Source organism: Dreissena polymorpha, chromosome 7, assembly GCF_020536995.1.
Source record: "Dreissena polymorpha isolate Duluth1 chromosome 7, UMN_Dpol_1.0, whole genome shotgun sequence".
Classification (NCBI taxonomy): Eukaryota; Metazoa; Mollusca; class Bivalvia; order Myida; family Dreissenidae; genus Dreissena; species Dreissena polymorpha.
This window is the reverse complement of record NC_068361.1, coordinates 56562220-56589696: the sequence shown is the minus strand read 5'-3', so window position 1 is coordinate 56589696 and position 27477 is coordinate 56562220. Positions and strand designations below refer to the sequence as shown.

The window sequence follows — 27477 nt, the reverse complement described above, 5'->3', positions numbered from 1 at the left end:
TTTATGGTGATAATAAAGCTCACAATCATGGAAAAAAAGAATATGCCAAATTATTTGGTCGCAACATAACACATTGTCTCGGAGCTTCGATTGTTCGAGCACTTTATTAAAACTTCTTTGTCCGAAAATAAATGTGTCATAAGCTCAGACAATTGTATATGTACAAGGAATATACGACTGTATGTACAAGGAATATACGACTGTATGTACAAGGAATATACGACTGTATGTACAAGGAATATACGACTGTATGTACAAGGAATATACGACTGTATGTACAAGGAATATACGACTGTATGTACAAGGAATATACGACTGTATGTACAAGGAATATACGACTGTATGTACAAGGAATATACGACTGTATGTACAAGGAATATACGACTGTATGTACAAGGAATATACGACTGTATGTACAAGGAATATACGACTGTATGTACAAGGAATATACGACTGTATGTACAAGGAATATACGACTGTATGTACAAGGAATATACGACTGTATGTACAAGGAATATACGACTGTATGTACAAGGAATATACGACTGTATGTACAAGGAATATACGACTGTATGTACAAGGAATATACGACTGTATGTACAAGGAATATACGACTGTATGTACAAGGAATATACGACTGTATGTACAAGGAATATACGACTGTATGTACAAGGAATATACGACTGTATGTACAAGGAATATACGACTGTATGTACAAGGAATATACGACTGTATGTACAAGGAATATACGACTGTATGTACAAGGAATATACGACTGTATGTACAAGGAATATACGACTGTATGTACAAGGAATATACGACTGTATGTACAAGGAATATACGACTGTATGTACAGGAATATACGACTGTATGTACAAGGAATATACGACTGTATGTACAAGGAATATACGACTGTATGTACAAGGAATATACGACTGTATGTACAAGGAATAACGACTGTATGTACAAGGAATATACGACTGTATGTACAAGGAATATACGACTGTATGTACAAGGAATATACGACTGTATGTACAAGGAATATACGACTGTATGTACAAGGAATATACGACTATATGTACAAGGAATATACGACTGTATGTACAAGGAATATACGACTGTATGTACAAGGAATATACGACTGTATGTACAAGGAATATACGACTGTATGTACAAGGAATATACGACTGTATGTACAAGGAATAAACGACTGTATGTACAAGGAATATACGACTGTATGTACAAGGAATATACGACTGTATGTACAAGGAATATACGACTGTATGTACAAGGAATATACGACTGTATGTACAAGGAATATACGACTGTATGTACAAGGAATATACGACTGTATGTACAAGGAATATACGACTGTATGTACAAGGAATATACGACTGTATGTACAAGGAATATACGACTGTATGTACAAGGAATATACGACTGTATGTACAAGGAATATACGACTGTATGTACAAGGAATATACGACTGTATGTACAAGGAATAAACGACTGTATGTACAAGGAATATACGACTGTATGTACAAGGAATATACGACTGTATGTACAAGGAATATACGACTGTATGTACAAGGAATATACGACTGTATGTACAAGGAATATACGACTGTTTACTGTCGCTTGATTTCACCATATGAAACCTTGAAAAAGTAATTAAAAGCGCATCACGACGTTTGCATCATCATCATATCGCTAAACCTTGCTCTTTATCAGTGAACATGTGCACGATCCGTGTATTTTAATCATTGTTTTTGGTAGATTTTCTGAAAATGTTGAAGAGCTCGTGTCACCTAAAGGTCATATTGATATGTAGCAGATAACAGATATTAAAGCTTGCAAGTTAAGACGCTGTTTGTTCTGTTTTTCTGAAAATATAATCATCATACATGTACACGAGCATTAAATCATCTGCTTTGTTTTAAATTGAAATGCACATACAATTAAATTGAGGATTTTCTCTCTATCCTTTAGACAAACTAGCATGCTTTGCATAGATATATCGCGTCCGCTTCTTATTTGCAAACGGTTAAATAATGTATAATATACTTGATTATTTTGATAGACAAATGCCGTTAAGAATAATGCCGTCAACACTTGAAAATTCTAGGTCTCGTGATATAACTTAATAGATCCAGTTTATTTAATCTCTGCAAAAGTTATCTGCATAACGTTAGTTTGATATGTTTATTGTATTGTACTGATGCACTTGAACTATAATTTGTGAATCTGAATATGTAAATGGCCAAAGGCATTTTTCCGATGTTCCAATAAACAACTTGAAACTTGATAACGATAACTACGTACCAATAAACTAGAATTTTCAATTTTCTTTGATTTAATTTAATGTTATCGTTTAGGTTGAAGTCATCACGTGACAGGCTTGTATTTTTCCATGAAGCCAGGTGTCGCTGTGGACATTGATCAGGGGCTACTTTGTATTGGCAGATATTTGACTTGCTATTAAATAGACAACCATGTCAATCTAACAAGTTTACAAATTGTTTAACATGTTTATGGACATTAAATGACACACACCCGTCCAAAACCTTCGAAATAGACTCAAATCCGAGAGTTTATCAAAAGGCAATAAATGACAAAATTCAACGAGTCAGGGTATCACATTTATCGAGGTAGGGTCCATCTTATTGTTCTGTATCGGTTTTAAGTTTACAATAACATGTAAAGCTCTGAAAAAACAACAACATTTTCTCATGATCATAAAATGCAATAGGAATGATTTTTTAGAGTTGATATTGAGATACCTTAGAGCTAGTGTACTATTGGTCTGGATGTAAATGTCTGAATCAGGGGTTCGGAGCAGTTAATCAGAAAGACAATGATGTGTCAGTACATTGGTACGAGTTAGACATGAAAGAACATTTTTATTTTACTGTGTATGTACAAACTGTGGTTTACATATTCAAAGCTAAAGGAAATTCGTAAAATAAGGTACTCTGCATCATTTCATTGGCGAAATCACACTCCCCCAATAAATATTTTAAATTCGTTTAAAAGCAGACCAGACTATTTTGAATAAGGTCGTATCCATAACCATGGACCATTTGATTCTATGCCCTGTCATCTACATGTATTTGTTTTGTTGTTAAATCAATTTAAATCGATATGCTTCAGGACCAATCACGTCACTGCATGATAAAGCTACACGGTAAAAAATAAGATTTTAACAGCAAAATAATGTTTTTTTTTTAAATGTTTGTCGGGGTAAATGCCGCATTTAACGATACACCACAATAACAACAGGTTATACCGATAATCGTTCAAGTGGTTTATTTTGAGTGTGTGATAATTTGCGTGTTGAAAATTTAACACACATGCATTACATAAAATCAAGATTAGTCACAACAAATTTGATTAAAAGCATTTTTAATTAGTGTATTAAGTCTTAATCCTAATTGACCATCCGATTTTTTTTAACTCTCTTGTTTGATTCACATATGAGTTGTATTCATCGATTTAAAAAACTGAACACAATTTTGGACGTTATTTGGGTCGTAATATGAATACACCTTACCTAAAATTATTGTCACGAATTCTTTGATTTGTCATTATATTACTGTATATAATTACTCTGTAAGTGTCATCTTTTAATAGTACATTATACATTTTGTATTTTTATTGGAGCGAAGACTATTTTGAAGGTTATGTAATAAAGACATGTCCTGGAATCAATAAAACACTTTCTACAATTAAGTTTAGTTCTTTTTCGCATGGAATGAAATAAAATCAAATAGCTCGTTGTTTAGATATTTAAAGCCATTGAACGTATTTGTAATCTAAATCAACATTTGTATCTTCGTTGCATTGATATTATCGCGTTCGTGTTTCTATACGGCTATGCTTCTTGTATAATGTATGCGCTAATATAAATTAACTAACAAAAAAAAAAACTCAAGCAATATTTTGGTAAGTTTGATCCAAAACAAAACTTAGGTACTTATATCATTAATTCTCCTTCAAACAAACGACCAAGATACTACAAACTAAAAAAAGCCCTTCATCGACGCAAGATCCTAAGATTGCAGCGCTTGAGTTCGAGTCTTGCGGGACCCATATGGAAGGAAAAGTAACATGAGTAAATACTCCATATTTCAACCAAATGCAAGGAGTTCTAAATTAACTTAATTGATTTGAAGCATATTTTTCTATTAGAAATAAAATAATGACAAACGAATGAAGGATGAGTAGGTTGAACTTCTACTGTTGACGCTGCTTCAATAAAAAATGACAAATCCCCTAAACATAATTATCAATCTTAGTCTTTCAGATAACCATTTAAGTGGGTTGAAGAAATCTCACCAAACATAACTTGATTTTGTTCAAGTTACCTTATCTTGAGCAATCGTTGTTAACATTTTTCAAACGGATAACAAAGCTTTGATCATGACATAAATTGTTCAAGTATACTCACGTACTCGCCGCTAAGATGTCTGCAAAACGCAATGACCTGCATTTTTTTCAAAACAGGTTTTCATAAAAACCTATTTTTGGAAAATTTGTTCCAAAAACATGATATCAGTCTTAAGGAAAATGTTCATGCAATCGTTATGTTTTTTTTTCTGACAACAAATGAATACAGCAAGTAATGTTTTGTTAATATAATAACTATTTTACTTTTATTGGTACCAAATTACGACAAAGACAAATACGACTTTGTTATATGACACATTGTAGGTAACTATTAAGCAAGAGAATAGATATATATTCCTTTGGAATTACGCGGTTTTCGAACATAGAGAGATTATTAAATGCAATTCTTAAAAACATAAGACAAACAGCTTATTAAATGTTAAAATGTTAATAATACATGATCTCAGATAAAGCGCATGTTGCCCATAACATATCGTTTCGACCGTTTTAATTAGTTAATCCTTTAAGATGTGAATGTTCAATTCTGTTCTTAGTAGTTATTTTTCATGGATATCGTGTATGATGCAGGCACACGTTGAAACAACTGTCAATTCACAAGCAATAATATTCAGTGTCATCGTTTTGAGCTTGTTTATGAGATTAAAAAAAATCGATATCTTTTAAATTGCAATGTAAACCCTTTACTTAGTTTCTACGATACAAATTGAGATTTTCATTGTGAGTGGCCTCTGTCAATCAGTATCTATGCAGAAAACATCATCCAAATCATTACTGAGCTAGGTAAAAGTCCCAAATCGAACATCCAACAACCCGATCACTGCTTCTATAGATACGTGCACTATCAATGCCTGACAAACACACGGTTGTCCATCATGGTCTTGACACAAAAACTTGAAACTGACACCATCAAAATCATTGAAACACTTGAAAAACAATTGCATGAAACAAACACAAACGATACCACCGGAATTGAAAATGAAATAACATCAAAACAACATGTATTACAAGGAATTTATCATACACATCTAAACGGAATAATACTACGAGCTCGTGCACAGCATGTTGAACAAAATGAAAAAAATACAAATTACTTCGTAAACATTGAAAAACGTAGAAGTGAACAAAAAACTATACACAAATTAGTAGTCAATGGTAAAGATATAACAAACAGTACTCAAATACTAGAAGAACAACGTTTATTTTTCGAAAACCTCTATAAACAAAAACATGTTGAGGATAACATCCTCTTCAAAAATACACATCATGCTTTAGATCAAGAGGAAAAATTATTGTGTGACGGATAACTTAATGAATATGAATGTGGATTAGCACTTAAAGAAATGCAAAATAACAAAAATCCAGGCTCTAACGGCATCACAATCGAGTTTTATAAAATATTCTGGAATGATATTAAAACGCATTTAATTAATTCACTTAACTATTCATTTAACAAGGAAAACTTAACTACGCTTCAAAAACAAAGTGTAATATCACTCATTCCAAAACCTGGAAAAAACTTAGAATCCTTATCAATCTGGCGCCCGATTAGTCTACTGAACTATGATTATAAAATTGCAACTAAAAGTATATCAAACAGAATTAAAAAAATATTACCATCAATCATCTCAAGATCTCAATCTAGTTTCATTAAAGGACGTTACATTGGTGAAAACGTACGTTTGTACAAGAATTCATAAATTATTTCAACCAACCAAACAATTCAGGCCTTATTTTCTTTGCAGACTTCGAAAAGGCTTTCGATTCACTAGACCATTCGTTTATGTTCTCTTGTTTAGAAAATATGAATTTTGGTGAAAGTCTAATTAAATGGGTTAAATTATTTTATACCGATATGAACAGCATTATTATTAACAATGGCTTTTTTCAAACAGTTTTAACATCGAACGAGTGGTAAGACAAGGATGCCCACTTTCATCCTAGCTATTTATTATATGCATCGAGTATCTATCACACTATATCCAATCAAGTAAACATATAAAGGGCATATCGCTAGAACCAGATGAAGAACTTAATCAGTTCCTATTTGCCGACGATTCAACTTATTTCTTAAATGACAGTAGTGACTGATTCAACAATCTTATAGAATCGCTAACCCTCTATGGAATGGCATCGGGTCTTAAACTAAACAAAAGTAAATGCACTGTGCTACGAGTAGGTAATTTTAAAGTTATAGTCATCTTAAAAAAGAAATGAAATTCAACTGGACATCAGATGAAGCAACAACGTTAGGAATAGTTTTTACAAACAATGAAAATGAAACAGTTCTCAAATACATATTGCCTTAATTACAAAAATTTAAAAATTGTTTAAAATCATGGTAGCATCGTAAACTTACACTCATCGGAAAAAACACAGTGTTGGAAACGTTTGCACTACCTAAATTGATTTATACACTAACAGTTCTCCCAAACCCACCGAATGATATTATTAAAGATATACAATCAGAAATATTTAATTTCATATGGGACGGTAAACCTGATAAAATTAAGAGAACGCAATTAATTCAATCAGTAGAATATGGAGATATCCGACTAACAGACATATATTCATTCCTGAACGCAACCAAATGCAGTTGGGTAAAAAGGTACCAATACGAGTAAATGGAAATTATTCTAATAGAACATTATAAAAACAATATGGTGATTCCTTACTTTTTGAGTGTCATATCAACAATAATATTTTAGATGAAATTTCAACCAAAAACATATTTCTATCGAATGTTCGATCGGCATGGTGTAAAGTTACTCATAATTTAGAAACCAAAACAAACAGTAAAACCATTATATGGAACAATAAAGACATAACTACTAATAATAAAACTTTTTTCTATAAACATTGGTTTGAACGAAACATAAAATATGTAGATCAATTGTACGACTACAGAATAAACTACTTCTATTCCTTTAATAATTTATGCTACATATTCGGAATACCTACAAGTAATTTCCTGATGTACTACACATTGATCAAAAGTATAGCCATACATATTAAAGCTGTTACCAATACAAATAACACACCATATACTCAACAAACTTTCGTAGAAAACATAATTGCAAAACAAAACAAAACGAACACAATATTTTACACACTACAAATCAAAAACCCTACCGAACCCTCTAAAGCTCAAACTAAATGGCAAAACCTTCTTGGAGAAAAAGAACTACTGATAGCACATTGAGAAATTTCCAATATAAATTCATCCAGAGAATCATAGCTACAAATAAATATCTTTTTAAGTGCAACCTATCCAACACAAATCTATGTGATATGTGTAGTGAACATATTGAAACAATAGAACACCTTTTCTGGGAGTGTAAACATATTGAATCTCTATGGAATCAATTGACAAACTTTCTAGAGAAACAACAATTAAATGTTAAACTATCTCTGTTAGACATCAGTTTAGGGGTAAATACCTTCAAAATACAAGAGTTTAATAACGCTGTGAATTACATTATTATATTAATGAAATATTTTATATTCAGCATGAAATGCAGGAAACAAACACCCATCATGAACTGTTTCATCAATTATTTAAAATTAAAGATTCAAATTGAAAAACAAATAGTTCTCAACAACGATACACTTTATATATTTGAACTTAAATGGAAACATATTAAACTTTCATAACAAGTCCTGTTTGTTTTCTACCCACTTTATGCAACTCATATTTATTCATAATTATCATATATATATATATATATATATATATATATATATATATATATATATATATATATATATATATATATATATATTATAGTATACATTAGCATATTTTGTATAACATGTTTGAATATTATTGCTGCTACGTGTTATCACTTTGTCAAATGATCATATACATGTATACATTGTATGTTTTATATTGAATAATAAAAAAATAAAAATAAATTAATAAAAAAAAAGATCTTGACCCGCATATCAAAGAGTTTAGACATTGAATATCCCTAACAACGGAACTATTGCCTAATTGCCATACATTAAAGGGATATTACACGAGTTTTATATGTGTTAAATTGTAATATTTTGATAAAAATATGTTACAATAACACGAAATTGACAAGAACAATTATACATTGATGACGAATTTCATAAAATGCAGCAAAGACAAATTAGCGCCCCGAGCCGATTGTGAAGAAGATATTTCGTTCAAATTTTCCTACAATAACCGAAGCATTCGTGTTTTTATTAGGATCGGAGTTAGTGTTCGTGTGTCGTATGAATAGATATCGTTTCAGTAAATTAAAATGAGCCGTAAAACTAAATTTAGATTCACATCGTAGATGCATGATAAACATGCTGGCGAATTCGACTGTACAATCATTTTCGATTTCATTATTAAATATCTTGCTTCTTTCGCATTTTTTCGACACACGTTCTTCTTAACTTTTATTTTAATTTATATTGAAATATATGTATAATAAGTTGTTTACACATTTCATATAAATTCATAAATATTTGAAAAAATCTTATAATCTCCCTTTAACGTTATGTTTATATCACAATGGTACAATCAATGTGTATTATTGTTACTATGGTTGCTAATCTTAGGCAAATCCCCAGAAGACAAAGTTGCATTAGCATGAGTATTTGACGTGATCAATTTTCTAAAAATGGGCTTAATCTTTTTCTTTAAATGTATCCCGAACGAACCATTTGAACACTTATCTTTAAGGACTTTTGAGGGCTTTATCAATAGATTCTTTACGACTTCACCCTCAGAAAAATTATTCATTTATGCAAGACAAGTCTTAAGAGAACACTGACCATGGATAAAACACTTCGCTATATTTTATGTGTTTTGTTACTGGCAGCATTTGCATGTAAGAAATTATTATTTATTAGTTTATAAGAAGTGTATTGCATTTATTTTTTATAATTTCATTAAGAAGTAATTACTACTTCTTCTACTACTACTACTACTACGACGACAACTACTTTACATATTGATTAGTTTAAACAAACAATCGCTTTGTTTTAGTATATTTGTAATGATTAGTATGATATTCTGTCCTTATGAATTCCTCTGACTGTAAGCAGTTTAGTCTTAGAACAAATCGCTTTCATTTATGTCGTACTTCATCAGGTTCGGCGGAGGCGATTCGCTGTTATGAGTGCAACACACGCGACAACAACGGCTGCGACGACCCGTTCAGTGATGCCATTCAGAAAACTGGATGCGCACAGTGCGTTAAAATTAAAGGCAAGAAGAACAACATACAGGGTAACGACCATCTAATATATAAGATCCGCTTAAGGGGTAATATCTTTCAAGTATAGACATTCAAGTTAATATTTTACAAGATGATCCAATTTGTTACAACTGGACGTGCGTGAATCGGCTCAGAATAACACAACGTGTTTTACAAACAGATGAATTTAATCAGAGAATTATCATTGAGTTCTAATAATCTATTTAAAGTCTCAAATATGGATGTTTGTTTTTTTCGTCGGAAAATATATTTCTTGTAAAATTAAAGTCGATTTATTGTAAGTTGCGCAATACTAATAATAATAAATATTATTAATAACATTAATAATTATCTCGAAAAAAAGTCGAAACAATTCAGAGTTAAGATTGTTAGTGGCCACTGTCGTTTTTACTTCACAGGTGTACAGAGAGATTGCTTAACTGAGCGGTTGCCTTACGACGGGTGCGAATCGGGTACAGAAAACGGTTTCACTGGCGATACATGTGTCTGCGCTACAGATCTCTGTAACACATCCGACAGGACAGCTCATGTATCCATGTTCCTAATGGCTCTTGCAAGCTTCATAGCAACACAGTGGCTTTATTAACGAATTATGACCATTAAAGGGACCTTTTAACGTTTTGGTAAATTGACAAAATTAAAAATAGTAATTTTGGTTCGCAAATTTTAGTTGTAGTTTGCGAGGAAAAAGTAATACTGAACATTTACCATGCTCGAAAATATCCATTATATGCACTTTTTTAGATTTAAAAACCTGAAAATTATAAAGCGTTACAAACGCGAAACGATTGAACATTTTGAGAGTTCTGTTGTTATCGTTATATTGTGTGACACTATCACGATTGGCTATATAAAATATAATATTCATCTCTCATAATATGAGCACGGAGGGCCTAGTGTTTTAAGTGCTGGAATTTTAGTGGTTTTGATCTGTGGTTCGAGCCCAGTTTAAGATTGTTTTCTTTCTTTATTGTATTTTTTTTCTGTACCAGAGCTATTTAGTTCCCATGTTTACATTTAAAGCATTTAATATCAAACCTCAATAAATGCCAAAATTTGTGAAAAGGTAACTTTAAAGAGTCATTGTTGTTTGAAAGCAATATTTAAAGTAATGTGTAGATACGCCATTTTTCTTTTTCAAAGGCTGCCTGATTGACGTAATGTCCATTTTAAAGGTATATATGATTATACAAACTTACAAATAATAAATGAGTTTACTATATTTAAGCCAATTCTATGTCCTTCAACGACTTACTGTGAGTAAATACGTTAACCCATTTATGCATAGCGTCTAGAAAAAAGGCCTTGGCAAACAGCGAAGACCAAGATGAGACGCCGCAATGCGGCGTCTCATCAGGGTCTGCGCTGTTTGCTTAAAGGAATTTCTGAGAGAAATATTCTAAATATAGAAAAACGTATACTAGACATCCCTACTTTTGTTAATAAATTGATCCAATTTGTAAGGTTGGGAGAGTCCACAAGGCATACATGGGTTAATTTTCTTCAGACGTGTGATATGTGTTTGTATTTGGCGAAACTAAATGGTTTAGACATTATATTTCGTTAGCGTTTGATTTTTGAAAACAAGAGTCACATGAGCATGTTGTCTCATTATTTTACAAATGCCACAACTGACGTGCGCATAAGTGGTAAGTCTGGCCAAGTCGAAGGTTTGTTTATTTAATTATTACTTAAATTACTGAACTCAAGGTGCTCACACTTTTGACAGGATTATACATTACCACGTGTAAATATGTTCACATCACTTATTAATGGGGCATTTTTACACTTCAAAGTCAATTTTGAAAAAAAGAGTCATTTACATAATTAACAAATACAAGTATAATATTGACAATATTAAACAAAATGAATGCAAATATTTGATTTAACTTGATTCAAAAATGGGACCTATAAGAGCACAATCTGACGTGCTACTATTGCAACACGATGGTTGTACAAAGTTGATTTCCAATTCACGTTTCGGGCCAATAAAATGCAAGCCAAAGTTTGACTCAGTCATAATATTAAATGAGTCGAAATGTTGCACAGCATTCGCAAAAAATCCCTGCGTATTTATCGAGAAGAATGAGTACAGTGGAACATTTGAAAAACAGTTCAAATGAACATCGCGGGTTATTGCGTAAGCATGTCACTTACAGAAGATAACCTGTTCATTACGACACTGAACCCTGTGCAAATCAACCCGCCAGATATTCAAAGCGGACAAACAAGACAATAAAGTCAACACGTTGAAGGATTTTCGCAATCACTCATATCGCAGGTCCTTTATTCACCAATTCAAGCTGATGACGCCTGAACAATGAACGCTATGGTTTGGTGAAAAATGCATACATATCTAAACTTCTTGACATGTCAGACAACAACGCCAGAACGCTGTCAATTTACCGCCAAGAGTTATCTCGACGAGCGCGTCTATCTGAAAACTGCCATAATGGAAGATTTAAAAGCCCATAAACCCTAAAAATCAAAGAACATCTCGTAAATATTTCGAAAAAAAAACGTTAACACATATACAAATCTATGTTCCTAGTAGCAATAGCCGAAATTGCAACGCTATACGTTGTCTGGTAACATTGATTTACATGATACAAAATGCTCATTTTAGTTTTTTGCGGTACAATATCTTCAACACATGTTCATGTACCAAGTGAGTGTTCGTGTTTCGTATGAATATTATATCGTTGCAGGAAATTAAAATGGAATATATTGTGCCAAAAATAAATTAAAACAAAAATTAAGAGTCTCGTTAAATCTGTGTTACCATACCACATCTAGCGTTAACATTCAGCCAGTTGCTATAAGGAACACTGACTTTGTATGGGTTAACTTAATTGTACGAAATATTTTGCAAATTATTCGTTGATTTTGAGTATTTATGTTACTTTAAGGAACGCCGCAGAGATAACCACTCGAAAAGCAATTCCTAAACGGAAATGTTACATATACTAGCGTCGGCGATCTATACCTTTTCCAGCACGCAATGACAGTCAATGCTCAACTTGTTTATTATACATACATATTTTTAATTTATTTATTTAATTTTGCAGCCAAATTGTTTTTTTCTATTAATTTTGCGTGAGAGCGTCTTATTTAAAAAAAAACGTTACATCGCAAACCGTATGATGAAAATAAACCACTACACAAACCATATACATTTATGGTGGTTATAAAGCTCTCAATCATGGAAAATGCAAACTAAAGAATATGCCCAAGTATTTGGTCGCAACATAACATATTGTCTCGGAGCTTCGATTGTTCGAGCACTTTATTAAAACTTGTTTGACTCAAAAAAGTTGTGGCATTAGCTCTTTCATTTATATCTGTACAAGAAATATACGAGCGAGCGTATACTGTCGCTAGATTTCACCATAAGAAACATTGAAAAAGTAATTAAAAGCGCTTCACGACCTTTTTTTCATCATCATATCGCTAAATCTTGCTCTTTATAAGCGAACATGTGCAAGATCCGTGTATTTTAATCATTGGATGTTTTGGTAGATTTTCTGAAAATGTTGAAGAGCTCGTGTCACCTAAAGGTCATATAAATATGCAGCAGATAACAGAAATTAAAGCTTGCAAGTTAAGACGTGTTTCGCTACACGGTGTAAAATAAGATTTTAACAGCAAAATAATGTCTTTGTTTAACTGTGTGTCAGAGTAAATGTCGCATTCCACGATACACCACAGTAACAACAGGTTATACTGATATTCATTCAGGTGGTTTATTTCGATTGTGTGATAGTGTGCGTGTTAAAAATTTAATACACATACATTTCATTAAATCAAGATAAGTCAAAATAAATTTGATTTAAAACATTTAAAATTAGTGTCCAAAGTCTTCATCCTAATTGACCATCCCAGTTTCTTTAACTATCATGTTTAATTCACATATGGCGTCCATTCATCGATTTAAAAATCGAACACAATTTTGCACGTTATTTGGGTCATTATATATACCCCTTAAATTACCTAAAATCGTTGTTGTCACCGTTTCTTTTATTTGTCACTACATTACTGTATAGAATTACTCTGTGAGTGTCAAATACTAGTAGTACAGTATACATTTTTATTTTTATTGGGGTGCATACTCTTTTGAAGGTTAAGTAATAAAGACACGTCCTGCGATCAATAAAACACTTTCTACAATTTAGTTTTATTCTTATTCGCATGGATTGAAATAAAATCAGATGAATGCTCGTTTTTTAGCGATTTAAAGACAATTGACGTATTTGTAATCAATATCAACATTTGTATCTCGGTTTCTCGGTGACGTTATCGCGTTCATGTTTCTATACGACAATGTTTCTTTTATAATTTATACACTAATATAAATTAACTAACGAAAAAAACCTCAAGCTATGTTTGATTTAGTTTGATCCAAAACAATGCTGAGGTACTTATATCATTAATTCCCCTTCAAACAAACGACCACGATACTACAAACTCAAAGAGCTCTCTTCGTCGACGAAAGATCCTAAGACCGCAGCGCTTGAGTTCGAGTCTGGAGGGATCCGTATGGAAGGAATAGTAATATAAGTAAATACTCTATATTACAACCAAATGTAAGCAGTTCTTAATTCACTTAATTGATTTGAACCAAATTGTTCCTATTAGAAATAAAATAATGACAAACGAATGCATGATAAGTAGGTTGAACTATTGATGCTGCTTCAATGAAAAATGACTAATAACCTAGACATATCAGTCTTACCATTTCAGATATCCATTTAAGGGGGTTGAAGACAAGCTCAACAAACATCAGCAGATTTTGTTTAAGTTGACTAATCTTGATTAGCAATCGTTGTAAGCATTTTTCAAACTGATAACTGGCTATTCTCATGATATAAATTGTTCAAGTATACTCACGTACTCGCTGATAAGATGTCTGCCAAACGCAATGACCAGCATTTAAAAAAAAAACTATTTTCGGAAAATATGTTTCATAAACATTATATCAGTCTTAAGGAATTTGTGAAAATGTTCATTAAATCGTAATGGTTTTCTTTTTAGATAGCGAATGAACAGCAAGTACTAGATTGTTTTGTATATAAAATCACTATATTACTTTTATTGATAACAAATTACGACGAAGACAATTACGACTTTGCTATTTGACACATTGTACGTTACTATTTATTAAGAGAATACATATATTCCGTCGAAATTACGCCGTTTTCGAACATAGAGATTATTATATGCAATTCTTAAAAAAATAAGACAAACTGCTTATTAAATGTTGAAATGTTAATAATATGTGATATGCACCAATGATGAAGAACATGTCGTCCATAACATATCGTTTCGACCGTTGTAATAAGTAAATCCTTTAAGATGTGCAATTTTGTTCTTAGTAGTTATTGTGCATGAATATCTTGTATGATGCATACACGTTGAAGCAACTATGTTAATTCACAAGCAATAATATTCAGTGTCCCCGTTTGAGCTTGTTTATGAGATTACAAACAAAAATAGATATATTTTAAATCGCAATGTCAACCCTTTACTAAGTTTCTATAATACAAATTGCGTTTTTCATTGTGAGTGGCCTTTGTCAATCAGTATCTATGCAGACAATATCATCCAAATCATGACTGAGCAAGGTCATAGTCCCAAATCGAACATTAAATAACCCGATCACTGCTTTTGTAGATACGTGCACTATCAGTACCTGACAAACACACGGTTGTCCATCATGATCTTGACCCGCATATCAAAGTGTTTGGACATTGAATATCCCTAACAACGGAACTATTTCATTATTGCCATACATTATCGTTAGGTTTAAATCACAATGTTACAATCAATGTGTATTGTTGTTTCTATAGTTGCTAATCTTACGCTAGTCCTAACACAAATTTGCATTAGCATGATTATTTGATGTGTTCAATTTTCTCAAGATGGACATAATCTTTTTTTTAATGTATCACGAACGAAACATTCGACCCCTTATCTTCAACGGTATTGAGGTCTTCAATGGTATTTAAGAGTTAAGGTACATTAAAGTAGAGGATTTATGGCTGGATCTTCACAAACAATATTTCTATGTGCGAGATAGGTTAAAGGTGAATACTGATCATGGAGAAAACGATATGCAGTCTTTTGGGCGTTTTTTTAATTGCAGCTTTTGCAAGTAAGATTTAATTATTGAGGATTTTATTGGGTTTGAATGTTGTTTATACTACGTATTGTATGATATTGATTTTTATTATTTTAATAAAAATGTTCGATAAAAAATATATAAGTTCCAATTTTACAAGGATCCTAAAGGAATAAGAAAACAGAAAAGGAATCAAAATTGGTAAATACAGGAATGGTCTCGTCTGTTGTAACATAATGGTGTGAAATACATTGAATGAGATCAAATAATTCCTTTTTGATATTTTTAAAAAATGGAGCCTCTGTCATCGTGTACATGCAGTCCCGTGAATAAAAATTTACTTGTGTCCACCGCAAATGACACTAATAAAATTATTTGTTTACACATACAGAAAATAAAATACACTTCTTAAAAGGAAAAACGACACTGTTTATTTGCGATCGAAAATGTATTAGACATTTTTTTTATTAAAACAAATATGTATTCAATGTTCAAGCTGTGCTTTACAGCCAAATTAAAATAAAACATAAACACATTTATTGGGCGTTGGCGTTGAAACATTGAGACCAATTTATTAAGGACATATATAACACAAAAATAAATAAACGAACACAACGCAAGGCGGTCAAGGTTTCAGATGTTGTGTTAAAAATATGTCCATAATATTTTAAAAATAAACTTTGAAACAGGTTTGTATTATATGTTTGTTCAGAGCATGCAACTAAACGGTAGACTTTGACACGATTTTGAATCCGTTTTATCTTTATAGTATGCAATTAAACTGTAGACATTGAATCAGGTTTGTATTGCATTTTGGACAGCACACAACTATTCCGTAGACTTTGAAACAGGTTTAAATTCATTTTTAGTGTATCTTTTTAGTATGCGACGTAAGCGTAGACTTTTCAACTGGTTCAAATTTATCTTATGTTTACAGTATTCAACTTAACCGTACACTTTGAAACAGGTTTGAATTCATTTTACTATTCGAAAACTAGTCCGCATCTAATGATGTTGAATGGCATCAACAATGCGTGTGTTTTCTTTTTAGACCAAGAATTTTCGTTTTTATCTATGTCATTAACATATCGTATAAATTGTGGTTTTACGATGTGAAATAGATTATTCAACAACAACATAGGTCTAAGTTTACATACATGTACGTGTTCTCAATCTGTCATTCACCTTTTTTTTTTTAAATAAGGCAGATTTATTTGATAATTGACGTTTCCCCAGGTTCCACTAAGGCACTCAGCTGCTATGTCTGTAATAGTGTGACAAATGGCGGATGTTCCGACCCGTTTGACACAGCCAAGGTGCCAAGGTAAAAGATGATTGTACCCAATGCGCGAAATTCGTATCCAACAATGGTAAAAGTATATATTTAAATATTTAAATTATTGTTATTAAATATCTTTTGAAGTAATTCGTGCCTTTGAAAACAATAGCTAATGGCCCTATTCCACTACGAAAACAAGCCCACGATTCGCTACCATTTATCACATTTATTAAATCGGGAAGATTCGTAAAAGTCTACGATTCAGTTACGACACTGGCACGATTAAGTTACGACGAATCGTGGGGTTCGGTTGAAGTCTTGGGAATAAGGTCGCGACTTCACTACGATGTGTAAGAATCTACTGCGACTGTACTACGAACAATGCAGATGGGTCACGACTAAGCTAGGACCTCACCGAACGAACCCATGAATTAGGCGCCAATATCTATTGATATTGATCTAAATCGCGAGAATCTTAGCGGGCTCGCAACTCACTCGGGGTGAATTCGTGAGAGTCTTGACAAAGTCGTAGCTGACTCGTAGACAGATTACGTGATCACCGATTTCCCGATTGATTTACGAATTACCTACGATTCCATTACGACGCCCAATAACGCACTACGACGCTGTTAGGAGTCAACTGCGATTAAATTCCTGGCCACGTTTAAAATCTGGCCACGATTTTTCGGGAGCTCACGAGTTGCAGGAATCACTTACGACCCACCCACGACTAGCTACGAATGAGTTAGGACCTTCGCCGATTGAGCTACGAATGTCACCGACCTCAAAATATTTGAAATCGGGACAAATCGTGGGGAATCGGGTCGTAGTGGAATACCCCTATAACACGAATCATTTCATGACATGTTCTTGTTAGAAACAAAGACATCATAAAATGCAACTGTCACGTTATAAATAACATCATTTTCGTAAAATACAACACTGTATTTTCAATGTTGATAGTGTAATCTAAATGAGGTGTCTGTAAATTGTAGATGTGACGAGAGCTTGTGACCCTGACAAGACTGCCAACAACGGATGTACTACAAAGGATGATCCAACTGGAGAGTTATGTTTGTGTAACACCGACCGATGCAACACTGCATCGGCACCCGTTGGATACATTTCGATCCTGTTGGTCGCCTGTGGTCTAGCAGCATTTTGCTGAAATGACGTTGCAACGTCAAATGACGTCACGAAATGTAAACAACATTCGGGATTTATCATTATGTTTGCGTAAATATTTATTTGATTTGCTCATTTAAAAGCATGTGATTTAAAAGATCTGACACTCGTTGTCATATCATACCATATTTTATTAAACTCGTCCAGGAAATTGGTAAGTAAGCTTGCTAAAGGCTCGCTAACTTACAAAATTCATAAACTCGTTTAATAAAATATGGTATGATATTACAACTTGTGTCAGATCCTATATCTATCAAATTTATAAAAGCTGTTTTGTCACTTTTAATGTTCAATTTATTAACAAGTTATCGTCACCGACGGGATGTTTTTTTTTCTAGATATGATTTGTTACAGATCTTTCGTAAAATGTCAAGATCAGCACAAGATTATACTTAATCGTTCAGTCACCTTTTTGGGAGACTTTGAACAGCGTTGTACGAGATAAGGCATGTCCGTTTCAACCAACATGGGTGGCTTATCTAGAAAAAAATAACCTATCAGCTGCAAAATATTACAACGTTGGGAAGAAAGAAGGGGGGGGGGGGGAATATAGAAACTAGAAACACTAGGGAAATGGAAGGAGGAAAACAATATGGGTGTCACGTGACATATAACTTGAACATTTCCAGTGCATCGTAATATATGCAAAACTGACAATATATAAGCAATAAACACATGTATAGTAAGCGAAAGTGACCAAAATAATAAATAAAAAGGTGTAAAAAATGTTCTGTTCAGTTTAAATTAAAACTTCACCTTAACACAAACGATCGAACGAGGCGTCCTTACCAACAAAATGCTTTGTAACAAACATATTGAAGATATCAAAGTTCAGAGCGCGCGAACGCTTGGGGCCTTTTAGAAAATCAGCAGCAGTTACAAATGCAAGCGTTTTTTAATACTAATGGTAAAATGGCTAGAACATGCAAGCGGCAATATCGACTTAAATGAAAATTCTTACAAACCTATGTTATTCGATACAGATGTAGATAACAATTAAACTTTGTAAAGCAAGAAGAAAGACGCGTAAAAACGGCACAATTACGGGAGCGAAGCCGGGCTGCCTAGGCGAGAAGCGCGTGTGCCAACCTCATAGTTAACCGGATTGCCTTTTGGACTCGCTGTTCAACAGTCACTTTTGTAAGTAAGGGAAACCCCTGTATAAATCTTCAATTTTGAGAACCGCTTTGTAGTTATCCATCTTAGCAATGCATTGTGTTCTGGAGTACAAATTGGCGTCGCTCTGGAGAGCGGCGACTAGTATGTAATGCATTTTTTTTCGCTTATGGGAGGAGAAGTTATTTTACGGATCAATGTATATATTTTTGTTTTAAGAATATCTTGCATAGTGGTGATTTTTGTGTTTAATTAGTGTAAAAAAGTACTGCAGTTGTGCCTATTACATTTATTACAACATTTATTGCCAATTATGCAAAGCTAATTGTTTAAGTTAATAACTGATCCACAACTGATCACAGGGGAAAGATCACAGGGACTGGGCAAATACGCGAAACTCTCTGGTTTTGTATAAAAACAAAACATAATCAAAATTTATTTATTTTGTGGTTTTTCTAATTTGCTTATTTAGTGGAGAATCAGTACATAAATGATGTCAGCCGGAATAGCTCAGTTGGCAGAGCGTTAGACTGAAGTTGTTAACGCAACAATCATCTAAAGGCCCCCGGTTCAATCCCGGGTTCCAGCACGAACGGAACAGTTCGGCGGCTGACAATTTTTTTCAGTCAGGTTAATAATTATAATAAAGCTTTATTTTATGTAGACATTTTAAAATCCATTTTACTACAATTGGACATTTTTATGAAAATTAATGGATGCCGCGTGGTGACAACTTTAATTAAAATTTCTTACATCACTTAAATATCTTATAAAAAATACACGTGTTTTATAGTAACAAATGCAAACAACACATCTATTATTCATTTATTTTTATGGTTGTCTATCATAGGCCCTAAGTACTATACCTGCCACATATAGAGCGCGAAGCGCGACACGTATTATTGATTGTAACAATGAGTTGCGATAAAGCAAGCAGACGCTTATCAAGGAGGAGTTGTGTCCCAGCAACCCGTTTCCCTAGAGTCAAGCACTCCTCGGAGTTTTTTTAAAGAACCACATATAGAGCGCGAAGCGCGACACGAATTACTTTCCAGGTGGTATGGGCCCTTTAGCATTATCCGACCATTACGTCCATAGTTATCTTCCTTAGAATTTAAGAAATTTTGAAATCGTTGTTCGAAGTCCAAAATTTTCATCCGATTGTTTCCAAACTTGCACAGGTTTTTTTTATCAATGTGGACCCAACCCAAACTCTCTATATGAGCAATATCGGACCATAAGTCCAGAATTATGTCTATTTGAATTTAAAAATAAAAGTGAAAAACTGCTTGGTTAGGTGATTATGTCCACATTTTTCATCAGATTCTTTCGAAACTTACAGTGTCTTCATATCAATGAGCATTTTTACCTCAGTAAAAATGAGAAACATCGGGACAATAAGTCCAGAATTTTTTTCTATTAAATTTGACAAAATAAACAATTTCCACTTCTTTAAAAGATTTCACAACTTTCGTCTGAATCTTTCCAAACTTGTTAAGTGTTTTTATATCAGTATTACTCGATCCCTATTGAAAATGATGAATATCGGAGCAATAAATCTATTATGATCTTTTACTGAATTTCAAAGTATTGTGAAATGCAGCTTCTTTATGCAATTTACAGTTTTCATTCATTTTTTTTTCAAACTTTTACAGTGTTTTCATATCAATGAGTACTTAACTCCTATCGTAAATGAGCAACGTAAGAATAAGTTCAAAATCATCTCCCCTTGAAGTTGAGAAAAATATGAAATAACGCTTACAAGATGAAGCAGATTTTTAAAAACCTACACAGTTCTGTTCCATAAATGAAAACTGCACACGGATGCCAGTAAAAAAAGGAAACCAATGTAAATAAAATGAACTATGAAATATTTGGGGGTTACAACACAAAATCATAGATAATGGTTATTTGGGGGTTATAACACAACATCATAAATAATGGTTATTTGGGGGTTATAACACAAAATTATAGATAATGGCTATACCAGTATCTTTTTCTATTTTGTTTAAAATAATCGGCCAATATATTAATATTTACAGTAGAAAAAATCGTTCCATGTAACTTTATTGAGTGCCTTTTACACTGAAATTCCCGACGCCCTTTGATGCTTTGCATCAATACTTATCTTGTATTTGTATCAATTAAAATGAAATAGTTGGTATGCGTCATTAAAACCGGAGCTGTACTCGGTTTGGTACATTAGAGTTTTGCCCAACGAAAATATATATGACATGGTATAAAGGTGGCTTAAACAGCTAGCCAAAGAAAATGTGGCATCACAAAAACTAACTAAACACAAACAAACTACAATATTCTGTTGAAGATTCCAACTCACGTGTGTGATGTTGTCAAGATGTGGATTACGTTTATTTTCAGATTAAGGTGTATGTTGTTATTATACATTTAAGGTTAAAAATATACTGTCTCATGGTTATGTGTATCGTGAAAGCATTTTATATGATTATGTGTACACTTGACATGCATTGATTCATGCGAGATAGTTGACATAGGAAGGTATAATTCGATATGTTTTTACTAATTAAAGATCCTATGGGACATTAACGGGGACAACTAAGATATTTAATATAAAGGAATATGTTGCGTGCGCACGAATAAGCCATCGCATGTGTCCGTAATTAGACTCGCTTGCGATGGTAATAACTATCGCGTGAAAACGTAATATTATGGCATACACACGTAATATATAACGCTAAATACAAATATTTTCATGTCCTCTGTATGCCACTGTAAAGTTTTGTCAATTAAGTTAGTATTTTTATTACTTATATTTCAATTTAATTTAATTGTAATTGAATTTAAAATTGTTTAAAGTCGTTATACAACAACCAATTACAAATCAACGATGCGCTTGATTTGAAATGTTCGGAGTGCTACAACACTGATACTATCTCGTCTTTACATCTAAACTACGAAAACAACCGATGCGACTACAAGAGAAAGCAATGTATTTTGAAATGTCCAAATGCAAATTAATATGAACTGAGTTCATGGGTTTATCCAAGGAATTAAAATTTCATGTGTATGCGGACTCTAAGTATTACCAATGCTATATTGATGGTATGCTGGCCCAGAGAATCAGTAATTGTGTTTCCGGACTTTAACAATGTACAGGGATTTTTCATAGGAACTAAAATGTATACGACTCTACATATTGTATTAGAAGGCTCTGTGAATCGCACACTCATAAGTTGGGTTGACGGTAGAACAGGAGACAGCAGGTCCAAATAGGGCACGCAGCTAACTCCTGATCCGTCAACACTTAAGACGTGCACCAAGGATACGTTTGAGACTTAGTTTATATTATTAACGATAAACTTATGTTATTTTGGTGAGAACACCACGCATCGACATTTATGCAAATAGCAATACGGCTTTTACTATCTACAGATCGAATCACAAACTTAAATCGCAGAGTAAACTTCGTGTGGAACAGATTCATGTATAATTACATGCAAACCAATAAATGTAATCGCTAATACCATTTCGTCGCTTTAAAGCTTTTGTGCTCTAACTCCATTTTTTTCAAAAATGAATTTTTTATTTCGCTGTGTTCGCTGTGTTCGTGAGAACGAGATCTTAAATATGACGCAATCGGATGGATTCAAGATCCAGTCGTCACAGAAGAAGTGTTTCGATTCCATTTTGCTCTATCTCCCACTTTTTGATTCCATTTTGCTCTATCCCCCACAATTTTACAAACGGGCGAATGCTGTACTGCACCGTCTCCGGGACTTAAAGCAACGAAGAATTCACGCCCAGATTAGCCTATCAATTGCCAGTATATATCTCCATATATAAAATTGCAAATAACATTAACATATAATTTACTAAAGTAAATATTTAATCAGATTCGTATTCTCCGTTTGCTGATAAACATTCCAGTATAATTTTGTCCACATTCGTGCATAAATAAGTGAGAAAATAAAGGTTAAACCTTTACATGCGATTTTCTCAAAAAAATGAAAATGGCAGTTAGATCACTAAAGTATGGAAGCGTATATGGTATACCCTGATGCTGTGATTATGTCAACATTCTATGACGGCATGATATGAAAAAGGTGTCATGGCGTAAAAAATAACTCATCGTGTCGACTAAAACTACGATGGCAAGTCATTTTCACAAGAGCATGACGCCAAAAATTATGTTGATTGGTCGACTTAGATCATGTGGATCAAATATTTTTTCGGGAAAAGCCGGAAACATTTACGTCGAGACTTTAACTTAATGTCGTTATGGCCAGTAACATTGAGTGTGTAAAAGCTACAAAACTATGTCGACATACCATGTTATTTCACAGTAAGTCGATATAAATTAATCCGGTATGAACACATTATTGAGGTGTACCATATACGCTTCCGTACTAAAGCAATCAAGCGACGATTTGTAAACAAGATGTTCGAGATTGCCGTAGTTCGCGTAATGCGAGTTATCATTATGTTGGCTTTTACTCACTATTTCATTGTGATTAAATCAATTATTCCCTAATCTAAATTGCTTCACAAAACAAAAACTAACAACAACACAACAGATAGGTATAAGGCATGGTATTGGCAGCAAAATACAAATTCAATAGAATCTTGATTAAGCGGACTTCATCCAACTGCAATGACCCAGGGCGTGTTTGTTCATGGAACAGAATACTGATGATTGACTGCTTAAAGTAAGCGGACACCCAAAATGTAAAGACCATCTTGGTAACCGAAAATATACTTAATAATGTTAAATCATTTTCTGAATAAGACATAGTGAAATAAATCAAATGACCTTTCTTTGCAGCCAATAAAACCTCGAGTGACAAAAAACGCCTCTATACACCTTTATAACGCCACAAAACCTTGCAATGCACGAGCTAATTTCCCGCAAAATCAAATCGTAAAACGAACAAGTGCGATCAATACCGAAAACTATAAATATAACCAATTTAGAAACGTGAATAATTTCATTTACTTGAACAACTCGTCTTTTGAGTCTTACATCAAATGTTGATTCAGAAACGACACACCACTAAAAGTAATATCGAATAAGAACTTCAATGTTCAATTATAACTTCTACCTTGCATCAAACTTTAAGTTCACCGATCAAGCTATGTATATTCTAAGATAGCATAACAATTGCATTATATTTCGAAATAGAAATTCTGCACAATATTATCATTTACATTATGTGACCTCTAACATGGCCACCGAGGTTTTGCTGAACTTGCAGTTTCTTGAATGTGAGGAGAAAATGTTGAGCAGTTTCCGCTGCAAACGAAAAGGAGTCATTGAAACGCATCATTCATAAAAGGTTAACCCACCACAGTAACAACCCTATTAGCCGGATTATTTTTTGTTTGGCTTTTGCCAAGGAAGTGACACCAGTTACAAAGATGTTTATGTTTAGCGTTTTGGAAGTATGTATTACCCAGTATTGTACAATGCTATCTGATAATAACAGAGATTTATCTGCAGATGATGTGTTTGGAGTTTTACTGTTCTTATTACTTTTTAGCGCGCAATATAATACATCAGACGTATTTCAACGTTGACCATTCCACAAATCTTAAGATGTAAATTAAATTGTTATCTTTACTGCGTTTACGACCACATCCGCCTTTACTTTTCTAAAAGTTTGATTTTATTGTACTGTTTCCTACTGTATGAAGAACAATACACAATAAAAAATCTAGAATATCTTAGGTATAGTTTTGATTTAAATTATAAAGGCTTATCTTTTGAGTTGAAATTAAATTCGTTGTTTTTCTTCAGTATTATGTTTGAATATAATAATATTGCGTTCATTGTCAGGATAAAACATCCTTGCCAATCATTACAGCGTTCATGCATTCTCAAGTCGACAAGTCATAGTAACTGACATGATTTATTTTGTGAAAGATTGCAACTTGTTGTTTTTGCGTTTTATGCAACGCCAAGTATAAAAAGATATTGAATTTAAATTAATGTATTTGCAAATAAGAGATAAGCAAATGACGTATCAGCTATCGCTCCATTAGATCCGGCTGTGTGTATTTCATCTAAACATCCGCATCAAAACCGTACATATACATATTGTAGCAGTAAACTCAATAAAACAGAGCAAGCATGTGTCGAAAACTGTTTTTGATTCCCGTGCCTGTAGTGATTTTCTTCGTCATCGGTAAGACATAATAATTTAAGATCGTCAATGTCATTGTTTAATTTAGAACGTTTTGTTTTACAAATCTTGAAGTAAACGGTTTTTAATTAAGATAACGTACGGCATTTTCTTGTGTAAAATGTTTCCAATAAATTTAACAATAAAATCAATGAGTTAAAAATAAAAGATGTAAAAAATCAGAAGCACACACGATATTAATAATAAAGAATAATATTAAAGTGGGTATGCACGATTTTGTCAAATATTTATGAATTTATAAAAATGTGTAAAAAACTTATTATACATATTTTTCAATATAAATTAAAATAAAAGTTAAGAAGAATATGTGTCGAAAAATGCAAGATAAGCCAGATATTTAATTCTGAAATCGAAAATGGCTGTACAGTCGAATTCGCCAGCATGTATATCATGCATGTACGATGTTAAATCTAAATTTAGTTTTAGTGCAGATTCGTTCATACGACACAAAGACACAATTTTGTTTTACGGATCATTTTAATTTCCTGCAACGATATCTATTCATACGACACACGAACACTAACTCCGATCCTAATACAAAGACGAATGGTTCGGTTATTGTGGGAAAATATGTACGAAATATCTTCGTCACAATCGGCTCGGGGCGCTAATTTGTCTTTGCTGAATTTTATGAAATGTGTCTGCAATGTATAAATTGTCTTGCCTATTCTGAATTATTGTATGATATTTTTATGAATATATTACAATTTAACAGATATAATAATCGTGCATACCCACTTTAATGTATTTCTGTCTTCAATGGAAATAATATTTACTCAGTACATGTATGGAATTTGCAGGTCCAGGATATCTTGCATACATTTCATATAAACGTATGCTTATGCTCTTTGGTAAGCTCGTCAAACTCTTGTTTTTGTTTCTGGTAACGTAAAGGAAATATTTTATAAGATATGAGAAAATGAAGCACATAATATGCAAACATGTTCACACTGGTATATCAGTGATTTTTCTATAGGTAAATATCCCTATTGACACAGGATCGTACATTTCATTGTAAAGGTTACAGCGAGGCAATACGCTGCTTCCTGTGTGCCTTTCCGGAAGACGGATGCGATGACAAGTTTAGCAAGGCTCAGATGACAACAGACTGTGATCAGTGCTACAAAAGCAAAGGCACAAACAAATCGGAGAAAAGTAAATACAGTTGTCGATGTAATAGATAAACTATTCTCTCAATATATATTTAAATTATAGTGTCCATGTTATAAATAAATTATCATAAAATAAACCTGCCGAACAGTAAAATTATTACTATAGAAAAACAGATAATATTTGGGACACATGTAGACTATAATCGATTAAGAGCATTAAACAATAGCGGTTGGAACCGTTTACAAAATGTTCAATTAGGCACGTTATCTTTACTTAGTTATCATAACCATAAAGCTGGCGAATGTTTACCAGCGCTCACTGTTTGCAGCCGTCGTCAGGGGTTGCTTGGAAATGAAATATCGCAAAAACGGCTTCTTCTCACAGTCCTCTGACGACGAGAGCGGCGAGGTCTGTCTCTGCGAGAGGGATTTATGTAACACAGCGTCGGCGAAGATTGGGCTTGACATATCGCTCGTATTGGTAGCAACCGCAATACATTTATTATGTGCTCTATATAAAACATGAAATGATTGAAATAAATTTTTTACGTGACAAAATTATTCGCTTGTATTTATCCTACAGGGCCCGAAAGATTATAAACGAATAAAAAGATAATAGTGCAAAAAGGGTTGGTTTTTCTAAATGCTTACATATAGCTATATTTAAATAGTTGCTAACACATTTTATAAATACTGTATTCGAACATAATATATGAACAACTGACCTAAAGGGAAATTCTTTTTCAGATAAGCAAATAGATTTATTTGCTTTCGATGCATTATTTTGGATACATGTATTGTTGATTAGATACACGAAACTTCATTGAGTTCTTTAATGTCAGTGATT

At 33.0% G+C, this 27477-nt stretch overlaps 2 protein-coding genes and 1 long non-coding RNA gene across 4 annotated transcripts; all 3 read left to right on the top strand.

Annotated features, from left to right (window-relative positions):
- Positions 1-9083: 9083 nt before the first annotated feature.
- On the top strand, positions 9084-11197 carry LOC127838922 (protein quiver-like). The gene is made up of 3 exons (XM_052367064.1): positions 9084-9251; positions 9515-9652; positions 10040-11197. The coding sequence occupies exons 1-3, from the start codon at positions 9197-9199 to the stop codon at positions 10225-10227; spliced, it is 381 nt and encodes a 126-aa protein (XP_052223024.1). The 5' UTR covers positions 9084-9196; the 3' UTR covers positions 10228-11197.
- Positions 11198-15518: 4321 nt separating this feature from the next.
- On the top strand, positions 15519-18541 carry LOC127838625 (uncharacterized). 2 transcript variants are annotated; one of them, XR_008029887.1, is made up of 3 exons: positions 15519-15792; positions 16996-17129; positions 18034-18541. It is a non-coding gene; the product is annotated as an uncharacterized LOC127838625 (long non-coding RNA). The 2 variants fall into 2 exon arrangements; XR_008029888.1 differs by having other exon boundaries at positions 15530-15792; positions 16996-17075.
- Positions 18542-25384: 6843 nt separating this feature from the next.
- On the top strand, positions 25385-27156 carry LOC127839724 (uncharacterized). The gene is made up of 3 exons (XM_052368109.1): positions 25385-25500; positions 26539-26673; positions 26960-27156. Exons 1-3 carry the CDS (start codon positions 25446-25448, stop codon positions 27154-27156), a joined length of 387 nt encoding a protein of 128 aa, XP_052224069.1. The 5' UTR covers positions 25385-25445.
- Positions 27157-27477: the final 321 nt, after the last annotated feature.

Bases quoted from the DNA above. Each gene is read 5' to 3' on its own strand.
- LOC127838922 (XM_052367064.1), top strand. From the start codon at position 9,197: ATGGATAAAACACTTCGCTATATTTTATGTGTTTTGTTACTGGCAGCA. The intron at 9,252-9,514 runs GTAAGAAATTAT...GTACTTCATCAG, and splicing joins GTTACTGGCAGCATTTGCAT to GTTCGGCGGAGGCGATTCGC. The intron at 9,653-10,039 runs GTAACGACCATC...TTTACTTCACAG, and splicing joins CAAGAAGAACAACATACAGG to GTGTACAGAGAGATTGCTTA.
- LOC127839724 (XM_052368109.1), top strand. From the start codon at position 25,446: ATGTGTCGAAAACTGTTTTTGATTCCCGTGCCTGTAGTGATTTTCTTC. The intron at 25,501-26,538 runs GTAAGACATAAT...TTCATTGTAAAG, and splicing joins AGTGATTTTCTTCGTCATCG to GTTACAGCGAGGCAATACGC. The intron at 26,674-26,959 runs GTAAATACAGTT...CACTGTTTGCAG, and splicing joins CACAAACAAATCGGAGAAAA to CCGTCGTCAGGGGTTGCTTG.